This window comes from Xenopus tropicalis, chromosome 6 (assembly GCF_000004195.4).
Source record: "Xenopus tropicalis strain Nigerian chromosome 6, UCB_Xtro_10.0, whole genome shotgun sequence".
NCBI classification, from domain to species: Eukaryota; Metazoa; Chordata; class Amphibia; order Anura; family Pipidae; genus Xenopus; species Xenopus tropicalis.
The window spans coordinates 120043995-120063264 of NC_030682.2; the positions used below are offsets into that span (position 1 = coordinate 120043995).

A 19270-nucleotide genomic window follows, 5' to 3' on the forward strand; every position below is an offset into this window, starting at 1 on the left:
GTACAGTTGCCAGCATATTCCCTTATGCAAAAAAAAAGTGATACCTACCTATGCGCTGAATTGCACCCAAAAGCAATTCTGGTGCAATTAGTTTTGATCGGTTAGAAATTTCAAGCAAAGATATGATTGGCAGCTATTGGGTCAGTTTAGCACCTACATCAGTGGATCAACCCTTTAATTGTTGACAATGGGGAGGACCTTGAGATCGTCCCTTGCCAAACAATGAAACCTATGCCAACCAACAAGAAATAAAGTCACTTGCCATCTGCAGTAAGAGCAGAGAAAGCACAACTCCCCACCCCTACATACATTTTCTTGGGGTATTAATACACAGGGCTACTGTCTTGTGTCTTGTGGCTAAGAAACCTAAATGCAAACATTACAATTTATGCACTGCTTGCCAAGATTTCTGTCCTTTGAATTATATGATGCACACACCCAGACTGAACATGTGAGTGTGCCCTAGGAACTTGTACCCTGGCTAATAAATGGCATAAGTTGCTAATGGGCAGAGGTGGCTGAGACCGGTTGTTGAATAGGGGTTATGGATGATGCTCAACTGCTTATTGGCAATTAACTTTAATGCATAATGGCTACTATGTGGTTGCTTAGAAATCAGTGCAGTCAGTAGCATCCCTCTAAATAAACCACAAATTAGTCCTGCAACCTTGAGGGCATTTGACACAAAATAAAGCAGGTTACAGCCTGCTGACATGTGGGAGCAGATTTACTAAAACTCTAACATTTCTCATTATTTTATTTTAAAATTTAAAAAAACTCGGATCCTTAAATGGCTGGCATTTACAAAAAATTTTAAATGAAAAAGAACGTTGGGGAAAAAGTTGAGAAAATGTAAAATGTTTCGACTTGTCACATGAAAACTGAGACCTTTTTGAATTGTCGCACAAAAAACCAGCATCAAAATTCCAAAACCTCTAAAGTTTTGAAGCAAAATTATGCTCCTCCGGGCAAATGAAGGGACATCTGCCATTGACATCTACATGATCTTGGCAAGTTTTACTTGGTGAATTGTTGAATTCAGATTTTTAGCCTTTTTGCCGAATAGTAAATCTCAAAAAAGTTGCAATGTTTTTCAGCCCGTTAGTAAATGGCCTCAATAATCATCATGATCATCATAAAAATAGAACTGAGAAAAAGCAAGAAAAAGAGCATCCAAATACACATGGCCAATCTCCTGGGCTTCTGGATTTCTAAATGACTAGGCATTGTAAAGGTCATAAAAAGTTCAGAACCTCGTTATGTTAATTGGACAAATACACAGATGGAAACAACTATTACAGTCAGTGATGAGTGTGAATTGTTCATCAGAGCTTTCATATAACCAGTAAATATGCATGGGCACTACAGTAGGGCTTATTTTCAGCACAATTACTTCCAGTTCATGTCTCAGTTCATTTGCAACTGTCTACAGCATGCATCTAAATGAAGTGCTAATTAGCCATGCAGGATGTACATTTAGTATGTGGCCAGTATATGGGCTCGTACAGTAGCGTTCTCAGGGCAACGCAGGGCAATATGCAGCCATTTCTTCCCTATAGTGCTTTACTCCCACAGGCGCATGTAAGCGCAGATTGAAGGTGGAACACAGCATGTTGCATTCCACCTGAGGTCGACGCTTGCAATATCATGCATGATTAGTCCATCTCTGTGGCCCTGATTTCATCTACGCCAGCAACTCGTCAAGTCACTATTCTCATTTAAAAGAATTAAAAGACGGAGTCAAATATACTAGGGTGACACATTCATTAATGCTCTAAGTGGCAGGGTCCCTTGATCTTTCCATGTATGTGCTGCTTATAAAAATGCAGTTTGGATCACAATGGAATCTGTAACTGGATAATCTATGGTGTTGGCATGATTTTTATCTTTCATGCTAGTGCCATAGATTCTACAGTGGCTGGGACTTGAATGTTTAAAGTACAAATATATTTAAAGATATACATCATATCTGTAGATAAACTGTCAACTGTATGAGAGTACTGCATGCAGCCACTTTAAACTGTCAAAAAAAAAAAGTTTATATGGTATTTTTTTTTACTAGTCTGGCATATTGTATTAACTGTATTTGACCATCATTTCCAGCAGTGCTCTATCTATGTAATTGAGCTAATGCATGACCTTGCTCCTGTTTTTCATTCCACTGTGGGTCTATGGGCATAGAGAACACAGATTTACTTTCAGGCAAGTTAAAGGTAACATTATCTCCCTAGAGAAAACATCCATTTCTGCTATGTTATTTATGGAGCATTCAGTTATTCATACTGGCACAAAACAGACTGGGGTCTAAGAACATACATACACGTTATTCTTGTTAATGGATAAGGTTATTGCTAAATATATATTTTACTCATTAGACTTTTACATCAGCTTGTAAATAATTTCCTGCATCTTTGCTGTGTTATTACATAGTCTGCTGTCCATCAAGCTACTTACCATCAAAGATTTATTAGATTAAATAAAACATGTTAGAGTGGGCGCCAAGCCCAAGATATTAAAGAGAGCCACTGTCATCATAAACACAGTTTGTGAAGTTTTCAACACGTTTGGGGTTGCATAGGGGAATGTATTTTTAATGACTGTTTTCCTTCCTTTTTTTCACAAAGCGGCACTTGTGCAATGCATTACGGCTGAGATTCCAGCTATTTTTATCACAGTAATTTCAGACCAATGTGGTCTGACTGCATCTGAAACCCGCTGCTTACATCAGGGCTGGCATTCGGCGAGCAGCAGCTACATTCCTAGTGCCCAAGTTGCAAGCTTTGCGTCTGGCTGTATAGGAGGTTTTTAGAGTGTCCCCATTAAACCTAAATATTATCCTTTTAATAAAGAAATATGCCCTCAAGTCCTTTTCATCTGAATCATGTTAAAGGAGAACATAAGGAGGCATATTCTCTCCCCTGCTCCCAAACCTCACCATTGGAGAATCTCACAAGTGCACCTATCTGTGTACCTTGCTAAAAACACAGGGATGTTGAATGCCGTCTTGTGTTACTTATGCTCCGCTTCTTTGTGATCTCTGACATGGACCATGCGCTGTTGAAACCAGGTCTGCATCAGATTCAGTTGAGCTCCTGGGTAAGCTCGCAGAGAAGAGGATAGATATGAAGTGCAACGCTGCATTATTTAGCCAGGTACAAAGATAGGACCATCAGAAACAGGAGTAGAACATGAAAACTCCCCATAGACCATGTCACTGCACAGTGCTTAGATTAGCTGCTTTGCAAGGTTCCATTCTAAGTGGACACTCGTTCGTTCACGCATGCATGGGGGGTGGGGTGGAGGCCAGGTTGCCTAAGGCCCATGAATATCCTGCAAATTATATCCTTATAAACGGCCCTTGGTAATATCATCAGTTATAATTGGAGCTTAGTGATGTAATTTGTCTCATGACTCTATGAAACTTATGTATTATAATACTAATAATAATAGTACCCTCTGTTGAAAAATATTAGGGTATTAGAAGTCTTCTCAGCCTCATGCTGCCTACGGGTGGGCAATATCAAGCTAATACCATCATTTGGCCCTGGGGCCAAACGATCTAATTAGAACGGCGGGTATAGGCGCCTGTTGGTTCGGGGACCACATCAACGCAACTTTGCAGTCCCCGATCCAACGCAAAGTCAAACCTGCCCGATCGAGATTTGAACGATTTCAGGCCAGATGTCAGTCGGGTAGACCAGTCGTTAGTGCCCATACATGGGCCAATAAGCTGCCGAATCTGTCTAAAGGACCGATATCGGTAGCTAGAATCAGTCCGTGTATGGCCACCTTAAGAAACCAGCTCATAGGATATATAAAATAATTCACTTCAGTGTGCCCTACACAAGTTGGCTTTTAGCCATGTCAATAAAATCTATAAATACTTAGTAATTAATGGGAAAAAGCCTAAAAACAAATGAAAATAGGCTCATTAAAATATAACAGTTAAAAAGCACAAATGCAAAAGGCAGGTGTAAAAGGCACAAATGCAAAGCAACTACAGATGAACCTTACCTAGATACAATGATGCATTGTCCTTCTTGACATTATCATCTAAGTAAGTTGGTCCCAGGGTGTAAATAGGCGTAGATCCCATGCCAATCAGTATTTGGGCACAGATGAATAAAGCTACATAAAGGGAGTGATCTTTTCCACCTGATTCTCTAGGGCACATTGATGACTCCAATGAATCTTTGGCTGTAGTGTTGCCATTCATACACAGTCCTTCATTTGCAACTGAAGCATTCAGCTCTTGAATTTGATATGGTGGTGAAATAAAATGAGGTAAAGAAAAAAGAGCCGCTCCGAGAGCAATGAGCAAGCCTCCTATTGCGAGCCATCGTGGTCTACGCCCTTTGCCACCAAAGTAGCTAATGAACACCACCACCAGAAGACTGCCTATATCAAAGCAGCTCACTAATAGTCCAGATTCAGAGCTCTTTAAACTATACCTTCTTTCTATGGTGGTGATTACACTGCTTAAATAACCAGAGACCATAAGGGACTGGATGAATGTTAGAAAGCACATGCATACCAGAAAACACCGGGAGTCTGTCAGTGCAATAACAACGCCTTTCCTGCTTTTTATGGAAGAGGCTGTTGAAGACTGTGAGAGCCCTTTCTGTTTGCTACCATTTCTATTAGGTTCTATCCTTTCTGTGTATCCAGTCCCCAGTAATGAGGTGTTTTGAAAAGAAATAGCTGTCCTGGTGGGTGATGCATGACTCTGAGACGATATGTCACTAGAAAGTCTCCCTTGAGCGTCAATATTTCCTTGAAAGCTGTGCAAAAACATTTTCTTATCCTGGGTCAGGTTTGTTTGGGTTGTGTCCACCACTTTCCATTCTAACCCATGACAAGCAGTTCTACAACACCCATTTAAGACTGGCAGACTTAGAGACCTGTAGCTCTCCACATATTCCCTGGGTCCATCTTTTGATTCATGGTCATTGCATTCAGGTTGATATGAGGCAGTTAGAGCCTGTGCATTGTGGCTTTCTAAAGCCATGGTCAGCAAATATATCTTGTGCAATGATTAAAAGACAAACAATCAATGTAAAATCTACCAACTATATATTTGAAGCAGCACAGCATAATCCTTCTGTATTGTTTTAACAAAAACAAATGTCATTTTTTTCCCCTGAAAAGTGTGTTGTGTTCATAGCTTCCATACATTTACTGTTGTGGATCCCATAGTCAGTTATATATAGGCAAGAAATACTCCCTGATACCAAAAAAAATGAGATTTGCTGTTCCTCCCACTTGCCGTTGCCCCATAGACCTTCCTATTTAGAGGGGCAGTGTTCATCAATAGAAAAGTGCCATTAGTACCAATGGAGCATCATCCTCTGTTGCACTGCTGGCCATCCCTTTATCCCCCATCATCTTTCACATCTCTGTTTTCACCACGGACAGCAGTTCTTTCATCCCTATTGTCTCCAATAAAAGTCTCCAATGGTAATTGTGCTGATCTGTAATGCAGAGAGAGAGCAAGCAAAGAAGGTCAGGCTGCTGCTTGGCTCAGCAAAACACAAGCAAGGATTTGCACAATGCATTTGGGTGCAGTTTAGCTTTAGGAATACAGGTAATGATGTGTTTAAATTTTAAAATTAAAAAAGCTTCCCAAAATAAAAAAGCTTTATATAAGTATCATTAACTGTTTCCCTGCTCTTGTACTAAAAACTGTGTGTTACAAAATATGTACATAAATATGATGCTATATAGCAGGGGAGGCTACCATGTAGGATCCTGTAGGGCCCACTTTGCAGATAACAAGCCATTTAGAATACAACAGTTTAAGTACTTCTCTGGTGACCAAACAAGGGTTGAATGCTGTTCACTGATTTCTCAACAACTTAGGGTTGCCATTCACCCCCTTCTCAAACGGAGCTTATTATTGCCTTAAATATGGAAACCCCGTGTTTTTATGGGGTCATACATCATTTACTAAGACTCCTTGAAGATTTCAGTCAAATATTAATAATTGACAAAAGCATACAAAGAATTTTCACTTTTTTGTATTGCTTACTCTTTAAACTGAGAAAGTATAATCCAACATATACAAATTAGGACTAACAATAGCAGTTGAATTACCCATTACATGACAGTTGAATGCGCTATAATGCTTTCCATAGCCCAATGAAGGAATCTCCATATATAAGCATTTTGCCGATAACTCTCTCTCTCTATATATATGTATTACACTTGTCAGTTTCCAGCAGCCAATACTCTAGGCACTGCCATCCAAATTAAATTCTATGAATCATACAGTGCTGAGACAGTATGCTGAAACAGCTAATTTGTACCCAGAGGAATATGCAGTGCATTTATTACTGAGATGTGGCACTCACCTCCCAGCACAGCAAAGGTTAAAACTGCAACTACATACATCCAGTTCCTGGTTATAAGTGTAATGGGGGGTGGGGCTTTATATATATATATATATATATATATATATATATATATATATATATAATGAGTAGCTGTAGAGAAAGTCCGCACTCACAGGTCTTAAGAAAATATAGAAGTTTTATTCAAATCAACATCTAACGTTTCGGCTGCATCCACAGCCTTTCTCAAAGACAATGTGAAACAAACAATGGTGCACTGAAAATATATATATATAAAACAGTCCACACGACAGCACCACACACCAAAATCTGCTGCTCTGCAGCTGCCCCTGTGCACGGGATATCATATAAATATCAAAATAAAACAGCCAGCACCAAGGGTCTTTGTGTTTCAAAAAATCTCTCGTGTATTATAATTGCATGTACAACCGACTTTTGGGACCTTTTTCAAGGTGAAAAAAGGTCCCAAAAGGGACCGAAACGTCGGTTGTACATGCAATTATAATACACGAGAGATTTTTTGAAACACAAAGACCCTTGGTGTTGGCTGTTTTATTTTGATATATATATATATATATATACACATACACGTGTGTGTAAAGGAGGTGCAGGGTCACAATTGTTCCTAGGGCATAAAGGTATCGTATAGGCAACTTAGTTAGATTTCTTGTTTTACAAAAAAGAAGGGTACTATGGAGTGAAATGGCCACATTATATACAATGGGTACAGGTGAACAAAGAGAGTGGAATTAAGAAAGATGACTGGGGCATAGGTGTTTGAATGACAAGAAGGAGGCAAAGGGAGATCCATGTTATGTAAATGTGTATATAGGTGGAAGTTATATGAGAGGGAATGTATGATGGGTCGTGCCACAATATTAGATTAGGGCAGCGTTTTTCAACCGCTGTTCCGCGGCACACTAGTGCCAGATGTTGACTGGTGTGCTGTAGGCAGGGCCGCAATTTTTACTTTCAAAGGGGGCCCGGCGATGCTACAGTTTTTCTTAGTAGCTCGGGCCCCCTTTAATAAAATCCGGGCCCTGTCATTGGTTGCGCCCCGTGTGTACGGGTGACGTCAGTACGCACGGGGCGCAACGTTATAAAAGGGCCTGTGTGCGGTCGCGTGTAGGCAGAAGTGCAGAAGCGGCGCGCCTGAGGGATACGAAGATGCTGCTGAAGCCACCGAAGAAGCCGCCGAAGAGCAGAAGTAAAATGCTGCTGGGCACCAATGTATTAGGGGGGGCCACGGGGCACACTGACTTATGGGGGCACTGCTGCTGGGCACCAATGTACTAGGGGGCTGGCTCTTGGCACCAATGTACTGGGGGGCACTGCTGCTGGGCACCAATGTACTTGGGGGGCACTGCTCTTGGCACCAATGTACTAGGGGGGCACTGCTGCTGGGCACCAATGTACTAGGGGGGCACTGCTCTTGGCACCAATGTACTAGGGGGGCACTGCTGCTGGGCACAGAGTTAAATTTTTTAACATTTTCTAATGGTGGTGTGCCTCGTGATTTTTTTCATGAAACAAGTGTGCCTTTGCCCAAAAAAGGTTGAAAAACACTGGATTAGGGTATCTATTTGTGACCAAAGAAGAATGGCTTTATTTAAATGAGAAATACCACTGTACAAAGTTTTCAGCCAAGCAAGAATGAAAAGGTCAGGCTGGCAGCCTTACTATAAATACCCACACAGGGCTAAATATTCAGTAACGTAGAGCAGGGAATGAACTATCTCCAGCAGGCAGTGTGTCCCAGAACAGCACTTGTGTCTGCTGTTTAAGATTTGATAAAGGAGCAGTCACAAAAAGCAGTGCATGGATTTGGCAGCACAGAGGCATGAAATGCTTTGTTATAGCAGGAGCAGAGAGCGAAAAGAATAAGGGGCCGCACACAAAGCAAAAGCCGAGTGCAGCGCAATCCATTCATTGCTGGGGTGCAACACATTACTCTATAAGTCAGGTATGTGCTGTGTGTTCCCAGTACATAGACAGTACATGCACTGTACAGAGCGCTGGATCCGGTTACCAGGGAGAACCCAGTGCACACTACAATTACAGTGGAAGAATGAGTGAGATCCTGCAATAACCCCTTTTCCCAGGTAACACAATCCATCCCCCTGAGCTGCCTTTCAGCATTCATGTTGGAGAGGGGCAGCCAGGACCTGAGGGGGTGTGAGGCGCTTTAGCAGGTGGTGCAGGGAGACTAAAGGAGGACACTGGGAGTCACAGAGGTCAAACCCAAGTGACAGCAGACAACGCTTAACACTTTCATTGCTGAAAACCCCCTGATTTCTATGAATGCACCCACCCCCCTTAGTTAGCAGCCCAGTCTTCCTGCATTATTTAAGGGCCCCTCATCTCTAACTCTGGCCATTAGACTACTGAGGTTTGCTGACACTGGCTCCCAACCTGCAGAAGCCAAGTGATCTTTCCCATTGGGCCGAAGTGGAGCTCAAAGGCAGCGGCTTGGGGAAAAGAGGTGAGCGATTATCCCTAATCGGCAAAAATCGGTAGAGGAGCTAAAACGATCCGCTTGCTAGAGCTGCCCAATCAGCTGCAGGATTGGAGCTCAGCCCAGCAGCACCAGGGGCTTCCTCGCTGCCCCCTTTGTTCCCTGCTCTGTGTAATCCCATGCGTGTCCCTTTGTCCCCTCAATGGCTGGCAAGCTCAGAGTTGGGCACAGCAGCCCCGGCAGCACAGGCGGCAGATGGACCCAGCACTTACCCTGAGGTGAAGGTCACAAGCAATGAATCAGAGTCTGGTAATGTTGTGTGGCAGAGCCTCAGTGCGGGCTGTGCATGGAGCAAGCGAGCGTTACTGTAAGAGGCTGGGAAGCTTTCTGTTCTGGTGTTGGTACCGACCCCGACCAGCTACCTCCCCTCTACCTGGTCCCGTTATGCCAGCGGGCGAGGGGGCTCTCCTCCCCGGGCAACATCCACTCTTCTTTCTCTCCCTCAATCCGCTCTAATGAAAAGCAAAGAGGCAAGCGCAGCCCTGACAGCCAATCACACCGTCGGAAACGAGGGTTCCTGGCCAATCAGCATAAGGCATCACTATTATCCGCCTGTTCCCTCCCCACCTGCCGTAGGCTCCTCCCGCATTTGGTGCTCAGGAAGAATAGAGCGCAGTGACTAAGGTCCCTTGGGTGTCAGGCTTTACAAGGAATGAATGGGATTGGGAGTCGGATTTCTCTGGATGAATTGGTAGTCTCCACTTTGCTGCAATGGTATTATCATTATTAGCGTTGCAAAGAAACCTCTGAGTGAGAAAAGTTGCTCCTCCTCTCCAGTTGGATGTGGGACAGTTATTGCTCTCACTCTCTATGGGAACAGCCAGTGGGACTTACTTGCCTGCAGCTCAACATAGAGTTTGTCAAAGAAGGAATTTACTCATTTAATTGATATAGAGCAGGGGCCCCCAACCTTATTTACCTACTATACCCGCTAACCCACAGCCACAGTTTCTTCCCAGAGGCTATTATCCCCCCACTGCTACTATAGGCACCATCTCTCCCTACTATACCTGCTATCACACAGCCACAGTCCCTTCCCAGAGGCTATTATCCCACTGCTACTATAGGCACCATCTCTCCCTACTATACCTGCTATCCCACAGCCCCAGTCCCTTCCCAGAGGCTATTATCCCCCCACTGCTACTATAGGCACCATCTCTCCCTACTATACCCGCTATCCCACAGCCCCAGTCCCTTCCCAGAAGCTATTATCCCCCCACTGCTACTATAGGCACCATCTCTCCCTACTATACCTGCTATCCCACAGCCACAGTCCCTTCCCAGAGGCTATTATCCCCCACTGCTACTATAGGCACCATCTCTCCCTACTATACCTGCTATCCCACAGCCCCAGTCCCTTCCCAGAGGCTATTATCCCACTGCTACTATAGGCACCATCTCTCCCTACTATACCTGCTATCCCACAGCCCCAGTCCCTTCCCAGAGGCTATTATCCCCCCACTGCTACTATAGGCACCATCTCTCCCTACTATACCTGCTATCCCACAGCCCCAGTCCCTTCCCAGAGGCTATTATCCCCCACTGCTACTATAGGCACCATCTCTCCCTACTATACCTGCTATCCCACAGCCCAGTCCCTTCCCAGAGGCTATTATCCCCCCACTGTTACTATAGGCACCATCTCTCCCTACTATACCGCTATCCCACAGCCACAGTCCCTTCCCAGAGGCTATTATCCCACTGCTACTATAGGCACCATCTCTCCCTACTATACTGCTATCCCACAGCCACAGTCCCTTCCCAGAGGCTATTATTCCCCCACTGCTACTATAGGCACCATCTCTCCCTACTATACCTGCTATCCCACAGCCACAGTCCCTTCCCAGAGGCTATTATCCCACTGCTACTATAGGCACCATCTCTCCTACTATACCTGCTATCCCACAGCCCCAGTCCCTTCCCAGAGGCTATTATCCCCCCTGCTACTATAGGCACCATCTCTCCCTATTATACCTGCTATCCCACAGCCACAGTCCCTTCCCAGAGGCTATTATCCCCCCACTGCTACTATAGGCACCATCTCTCCCTACTATACCTGCTATCCCACAGCCACAGTCCCTTCCCAGAGGCTATTATCCCCCCACTGCTACTATAGGCACCATCTCTCCCTACTATACCTGCTATCCCACAGCCCCAGTCCCTTCCCAGAGGCTATTATCCCCCCACTGCTACTATAGGCACCATCTCTCCCTACTATACCTGCTATCCCACAGCCCAGCCCCTTCCCAGAGGCTATTATCCCACTGCTACTATAGGCACCATCTCTCCCTACTATACCTGCTATCCCACAGCCACAGTCCCTTCCCAGAGGCTATTATCCCACTGCTACTATAGGCACCATCTCTCCCTACTATACCTGCTATCCCACAGCCACAGTCCCTTCCCAGAGGCTATTATCCACTGCTACTATAGGCACCATCTCTCCCTACTATACCTGCTATCCCACAGCCCCAGTCCCTTCCCAGAGGCTATTATCCCACTGCTACTATAGGCACAATATCTCCCTACTATACCTGCTATCCCGCAGCCGCAGTCCCTTCCCAGAGGCTATTATCCCCCACTGCTACTAAGGCACCATCTCTTCCTACTATACCTGCTATCCCACAGCCACAGTCCCTTCCCAGGGGCTATTATCCCCCACTGCTACTATAGGCACAATCTCTCCCTACTATACCTGCTATCCCACAGCCCCTGTCCCTTCCCAGAGGCCATTATTCCACTGCTACTATAGGCACCATCTCTCCCTACTATACCTGCTATCCCACAGCCACAGTCCCTTCCCAGAGGCTATTATCCCACTGCTATTATAGGCACCATCTGTCCCTACTATACCTGCTATCCCACAGCCCCAGTCCCTTCCCAGAGGCTATTATCCCCCCACTGCTACTATAGTTACTATCTCTCCCTACTATACCTGCTATCCCACAGCCACAGCCCCTTCCCAGAGGCTATTATCCCACTTCTACTATAGGCACCATCTCTCCCTACTATACCTACTATCCCACAGCCACAATCCCTTCCCAGAGGCTATTATCCCACTGTTACTATAGTCACCATCTCTCCCTACTATACCTGCTATGCCACAGCCACAGCCTATTCCCAGAGGCTATTATCCCATTGCTACTATAGGCGCCATCTCTCCTACTATACCTGCTATCCCACAGCCACAGTCCCTTCCCAGAGGCTGCTATCCCACTGCTACTATAGGCACCATCCCTCCCTACTATACCTGCTATTCCACAGCCACAGTACCTTTCCAGAGGCTATTATCCCACTGCTACTATAGGCACCATCTCTCCTACTATACCTGCTATCCCACAGCCACAGTCCCTTCCCAGAGGCTATTATCCCCACTGCTACTATAGGCACCATCTCTCACTACTATACCTGCTATCCCACTGCCACAGTCCCTTTCCAGAGGTTATTATCCCACTGCTACTATAGGCACCATCTCTACTACTATACCTGCTATCTCACAGCCACAGTCCCTTCCCAGAGGCTATTATCCCCCCACTGATACTATAGGCACCATCTCTCACTACTATACCTGCTATCCCACTGCCACAGTCCCTTCCCAGAGGCTATTATCCCACTGCTACTATAGGCACCATCTCTCCTACTATACCTGCTATCTCACAGCCACAGTCCCTTCCCAGAGGCTATTATCCCCCCACTGATACTATAGATACCATCTCTCCCTACTATACCTGCTATCCCACAGCCACAGCCCCTTCCCAGAGGCTATTATCCCATTGCTACTATAGGCACCATCTCTCCTACTATACCTGCTATCCCACAGCCACAGTCCCTTCCCAGAGGCTATTATCCCACTGCTACTATAGGCACCATCTCTCCTACTATACCTGCTATCTCACAGCCACAGTCCCTTCCCAGAGGCTATTATCCCCCCACTGATACTATAGATACCATCTCTCCCTACTATACCTGCTATCCCACAGCCACAGTCCCTTCCCAGAGGCTATTATCCCCCCACTGCTACTATAGGCACCATCTCTCACTACTCTACCTGCTATCCCACTGCCACAGTCCCTTTCCAGAGGTTATTATCGCACTGCTACTATAGGCTCCATCTCTCCTACTATACCTGCTGTCTCACAGCCACAGTCCCTTCCCAGAGGCTATTATCCCACTGCTACTATAGGCACCATCTCTCCTACTATACCTGCTATCCCACAGCCACAGTCCCTTCCCAGAGGCTATTATCCCCCCACTGCTACTATAGGCACCATCCCTCCCTACTATACCTGCTATTCCACAGCCACAGTCCCTTCCCAGAGGCTATTATCCCACTGCTACTATAGGCACCATCTCTCCTACTATACCTGCTATCCCACAGCCACAGTCCCTTCCCAGAGGCTATTATCCCCCCACTGCTACTATAGGCACCATCTCTCCCTACTATACCTGCTATCCCACAGCCACACCCCCTTCCCAGAGGCCATTTGCTCATTGCTGTTGCTACTGAGTGGAGGTGCTCTGTGGAGTTGTGACTTTCTCCCAGGCCCGGCTGGGTCTGGGGGTTAGTTTTGTGGGTACTTTTTCTCTGTTTTTTCCTACTCAATGGGGAAGAAGGCGAAACCATTTAGCCGGGTAATTGAGACCCGTTTGAGAAGCAGCAGGAAGGCCACTGAGTCCAACATCATGGTGACAGTGGAGCGCACTGCAGAAGGCAATGTTTCCTGCTCTGATAAAGGAAAGGAAAAGAAAGGCAAAAGCTGTTCCAAAAGTGGCATGGAGAGTGACTCTGAGGACCTGGACGCCGGTGTTGGAGTAACTGCAGGGAGCTGCGGAGCTACAACCGAGGCAGACCAGGAGGTGAGAGGAGAGTCTAATGGCTGCAAAATGGCTGCTGGCAGTGAGGGGCATGGAAGCCATATGGCAATGGTGGTTGCAGACAAGGGGGGGGTTGGTAAGCTAGATTCTTATGGGAGAGCTAGTGTAGATGGGGCAGTGGGACCAGTAAAGGGTTGTGGGGGAGGAGTGAGGGGGGCATATAGTTTATCAGATAAGGAGCTTCCATTGTTACAAGGGAAACAGACTAATTTTCACCTTAGCTCTAACTGTCCTTTAGCTAATGTAAGCTGTAGAGGAAGAAGTAGTAATCTCCGCTGCATGCTGGCTAATGCGCGTAGCTTGTCGGGAAAAATAGGGGAGCTGCAGGCTATTGCATGTATTGAAAATTATGACTTAATTGGTATCACTGAGACCTGGTGGGATGAAAAATGCGACTGGGCAGTGAATTTAAATGGGTATACGCTTTTTAGGAGGGACAGAGGGATTAAAAAGGGTGGAGGGGTTTGTCTTTATGTAAAGTCAGATTTAAAGCCATGTAATAAAGACATTACCAATGAAAACGTTGAATCTCTTGGGTAGAAATTTCAGTAGGGCTGAAGGTCACAAAGAAAATGATCATTGGTGTATGCTATAAACCACCCCGTATAGATGAGGGGGATGAGGCCCAGCTACTTTTGCAAATGGAGGAGGCTTCAAAATTGGGTCAAGTTGTTATTATGGGGGACTTTAATTATCCGGACATTGACTGGAGTAATGGGGTGGCTAAGTCAGAAAAAGCTAGTAGGTTTGTAAATATGCTAAATGACAACTTTTTATTTCAGGTGGTTCAAGAACCTACTCGGAATGAGTCTATTTTGGACCTGGTAATATCTAATAATACTGAACTTATCTCTAACATTTGTGTGGGTGAGCATTTGGGGAACAGTGATCACAACATGGTCTCCTTTGAGATAATGCTGCAGAGACAGCTCTATAAGGGAGTAACTAATACGCTCAATTTTAGACGTGCAGACTTTGCCAGTTTTAAGGGCATCTCTGCAATGTGTCAACTGGGAAAGGCTTTTCATGGGGTTAGACACAGAAGGAAAATGGAACATCTTTAAAACATTGCTTTGCAGGTATACACAACAGTATATTCCCCTTGTAAGCAAGGAGAGGCATCGCAAAGCAAAACCCTTATGGCTGAATAAAAGAGTTAAGGTCGAGGTTGGTAATAAAAAACGTGCTTTTAAAGCATTCAAGTTAGCTGGGACAGCGGAAACTTTCATCAGGTACAAGGAAGCAAATAAAGCATGCAAAAAAGCTATCAGGCAAGCTAAAATAGAGATGGAAAGGGATATTGCAGCTAGGAGTAAAAAGAATCCAAAATTATTTTTTAATTATGTGAATAGTAAAAAAATGAAGCAAGAAGGGGTGGGAACTTTATTATCACGGGGAGGTACGTTGGTTGATGAGAACGGGGAAAAAGCTGAAATTTTTGAACTCTTATTTTTCATCTGTCTATACATCTGAGGAGCCAGATAATGAAGGCTTCCCTTTTAATATACCCAGTGCTAGTAATTTAGCTACTGGCGCATGGGTCACTCAGGAGGAAATTCAAAAGAGACTTGAACATGTAAAGGTAAACAAAGGTCCAGGACCGGATGGGATTCATCCCAGGGTATTAAATGAGCTGAGCGCTGTGATTGCCAAGCCTCTTCACATAATTTTTCAGGATTCGTTGAGGTTTGGCATGGTGCCGAGAGACTGGCGGATTGCTAATGTGGTGCCGTTATTTAAAAAGGGATCTCGTTCTCAGCCTGAAAACTATAGGCCTGTTAGTCTGACATCAGTAGTAGGAAAGCTTCTGGAAGGGGTAATAAGGGATAGGATAGTTGAATACATTGCAGTTCACAATACTATTAGTTTGTGCCAGCATGGTTTTATGCGTAACAGATCTTGCCAGACTAATTTAGTTGCCTTTTATGAGGAGGTGAGCAGGAACCTTGATGCTGGAATGGCAGTTGATGTCATCTACTTAGATTTTGCTAAAGCGTTTGATACAGTACCGCACAGAAGGTTAATGATCAAATTGAGGAATATTGGCCCTAGAACATAATATTTGTAATTGGATAGAAAACTGGCTGAAGGATAGAGTACAAAGAGTGGTGGTAAATGGAACATTTTCTAATTGGGCCAGTGTGGTTAGTGGAGTACCGCAGGGGTCAGTCCTTGGTCCTTTGCTTTTTAACTTGTTTATTAATGACCTGGAGGTGGGCATAGAGAGTACTGTTTCTATTTTTGCTGATGACACTAAATTGTGCAAAACTATAAGTTCCATGCAGGATGCTGCCGCTTTGCAGAGCGATTTGACAAAATTGGAAAACTGGGCAGCAAACTGGAAAATGAGGTTCAATGTTGACAAGTGCAAAGTTATGCACTTTGGTAGGAATAATATAAACGCAAACTATCTACTGAATGGTAGTGTGTTGGGGGTATCCTTAATGGAGAAGGATCTAGGGGTTTTTGTAGATCACAAGTTGTCTAATTCCAGGCAGTGTCATTCTGTGGCTACTACAGCAAATAAAGTGCTGTCTTGTATAAAAAAGGGCATTGACTCAAGGGATGAGAACATATTTTTTGCCGCTTTATAGGTCCCTGGTAAGGCCTCACCTTGAGTATGCAGTGCAGTTTTGGGCTCCAGTCCTTAAGAAGGATATTAATGAGCTGGAGAGAGTGCAGAGACGTGCAACTAAACTGGTAAAGGGGATGGAAGATTTAAGCTATGAGGTTAGACTGTCGAGGTTGGGGTTGTTTTCTCTGGAAAAGAGGCGCTTGCGAGGGGACATGATTACTCTGTACAAGTACATTAGAGGGGATTATAGGCAGTTGGGGGATGTTCTTTTTTCCCATAAAAACAATCAGCGCACCAGAGGTCACCCCTATAGATTAGAGGAACAGAGCTTCCATTTGAAGCAGCGTAGGTGGTTTTTCACGGTGAGGGCAGTGAGGCTGTGGAATGCCCTTCCTAGTGATGTGGTAATGGCAGACTCTGTTAATGCCTTTAAGAGGGGCCTGGATGAGTTTTTGAACAAGCAGAATATCCAAGGCTATTGTGATACTAATATCTACAGTTAGTATTACTGGTTGTATATATATATAGTTTATGTATGTGAGTGTATAGATTGGTTAGTATAGGTTGTGTGCTGGGTTTACTCGGATGGGTTGAACTTGATGGACAATGGTCTTTTTTCAACCCTATGTAACTATGTAACTATGTAACCAGGAGATGGCTGCTGCCAATGGGGAACATGGAAGCTGTGTGGCCCTGGAGGTTGCAGAGAGCGCTCTGAGTGACCAGGAAATGGCTGCTGCCTGTGAGGTGCATGGAAACCGTGTGGCCCTGGACAGTGAGCAGGTAATGGCTGCCGGCCCCCTGGGGAAGGCAGGGGAAGTGCACAAAGGTACTGAGACTGTAATACAGTATGATACAATTATTAATGCTTTGAAAGAGCTGCGGTGTTTGGAGAAAAAACAAAGTAAGTTAAACAGAGACATTGACAGACTGATAAAGAGTGAGGATTCGCTGAAAGGAGAGCTCGATTTATCAGAGAGGTGACTTTCCTCAATAAGGAGCTGGAAGAGACTGAGATCTATATTAAAGACATTCTGGCTGTTATAGAGCCATGGAGGGAGCTGTATGGCAACAAGCAGAGGTTTGAGCAGATGAAAGAAGGCAATGTGACTACTGAGAGACTGCTTAAAGTCACTGAACTGCGGTTTCAAAAACTGTTGCAGAATGTAGCGTTGCTACTGATACTGTGCATAGTAACGGTCTTTCCAATACTGATGGTGTGTGTGCAGCTGCCGTGAGTGAGATGAGGGCTGAGGTGCAAGTGATTGCAGGTAATGCAATGTGTGTGAGTGAGGGGGGTGGGGCAGTGAGTGCTGGGGCAGCTGAGGTGCAAGTGGCTGAGAGTGGTGCAGCTGAGGTGCAGGTGATTGCAGGTAATGCAACGTGTGTGACTGAGGGGAAGGAAAAAATGTTGTTTATTCTGCTGGGGAAAGCAATGTGCAAGGGGGGACTGAGAGTGTTGCTGGGGCTGCGGGGGGCAGTGTTTGGGAGGGAAGGAGATTCTTTGCACGTGAGCAGGATGAGGAGTTTGATGATGAGTTTGATAAGAGGAAGAATGTTGTGAAAATTAAGTGGGAGAAAGAGAGGGAGGATTTCCCGGGGCGCAGGTTTGTGGCCAGAAATCATTAAGCAGTTGCTGGGTTTTACCCCACAGGATGTTTATGCCTTGCTGAGTGTCACAGACACAGAGTTTGATTTAAGCTATAAGTTATCCCAAGGGTTAGAGGAGTTCTGGAGGCGGTACCATCTGAGTAAGGAGGCCAAGGAGTGGGAGGGGTTTAGGGTAATCCCTGTGTCCAAACCCGAAACCAAACTGGTCACCATTATCATGAAGAGAGAGACAGTGCATGAGCAGGACATCCTCATATGGCTCCGGCGCCAGTGCACTGTCCTATCCCCCCTGGAGCCGGTGTTTGATGAGGAGGGATTCTGGGTAGGGGGGTATAAAGTCCAAGTGAAATTGCATGTGGATCAGAATGTTCAGAAACATCTCCCAAATTCCTTTTTTCATTGGGAAAGCAAGGGGTGTCTGTTTCTATGTGGGCCAGCCCAGGCTATGCTATAAATGTGGGTCCAACAGGCATTATGCTGTAAAGTGTAACATACAGAAATGTGCTTTGTGTGGGGAGACTGGGCACCCAAGCAAGGAGTGTGTAAAGGCCATAAAGTGCAACCTGTGTATGCAATCCGGCCATGCTTATAGGGCCTGCCCCGACGCCTGGCGCAACATTAGGAAGGCTTGTCCCAATCTGGAAAAAGTAATGAGTACCCCAATGCCAGGGGAGAACTTGCCACAGACTGAGGGAAGGGGGGAGGAGAGGGCAGGTGGGGCAAAAGAGACAGACAGGGGGTGCCCAACAGAGATGAGAGGGAAGGAGAGAGAGAACAAACAGGCAAAGGTACAGGCAGTGGTTCGGGCAGCCCAAGAGGAGGGAGGTGGAGGGGATGGTTGGATAGTGGTGGGCAGCAAATCTAATAAAGCTAAGGAGGCTCAGTGCCCAGGTGTAATTACCCTCCCAACTGAAAATAGGTTTGTTTTGCCAGGAGGGAAGTCGTGGGGGGATTTAGCAGAGGAACAGGTAGAGTTGGAGAGAATGGAGGAGGGGGAGGAGGAGAGGGAGAAAAGGGAAAGTCTCTCATCTGATATCATCTCCAGCAGGAAGAAGAGCAAAAGAGAAGGGGCTTTTCAGTCTCAGGGGGCAGAAAAGGAGTCACTGGAGGAAGGGGAGTTGGGGGAGCAAGATGTGATGGAGAGTCAGGGGGCAGGTGTGCGGGTACAGGTTAAACAGTCTGCTGGGAAATGTTTGGACAATTTTCAAAAAAAGAAACATAAAGATGCCTCTTGATATGTGTTTTATAATGATCTGTAAAAAATAAGATGCTTTGGAGGGAGGTACGTTTTGTTTTTTGATGTGATATTGATTTATATGTTTGTTTTTTGTTTTTTTTGCTTGA

The 19270-nt window shown here is 45.2% G+C and overlaps 1 protein-coding gene across 1 annotated transcript in view; it reads right to left on the minus strand.

Moving 5' to 3' along the window:
• The window catches only part of slco5a1 (solute carrier organic anion transporter family member 5A1), a 56217-nt gene extending 46849 nt beyond the window's left edge, over positions 1-9368 (minus strand). The window contains exons 1-2 of the mRNA XM_002935324.5: positions 9078-9368; positions 4015-5471 (exon numbers count right to left, since the gene is read on the minus strand). Of these exons, the coding sequence (XP_002935370.3) occupies positions 4015-5008 (994 nt within the window). The 5' untranslated portion in view covers positions 5009-5471; positions 9078-9368. The remainder of the gene's footprint in view (positions 1-4014; positions 5472-9077) is intronic.
• Positions 9369-19270: the final 9902 nt, after the last annotated feature.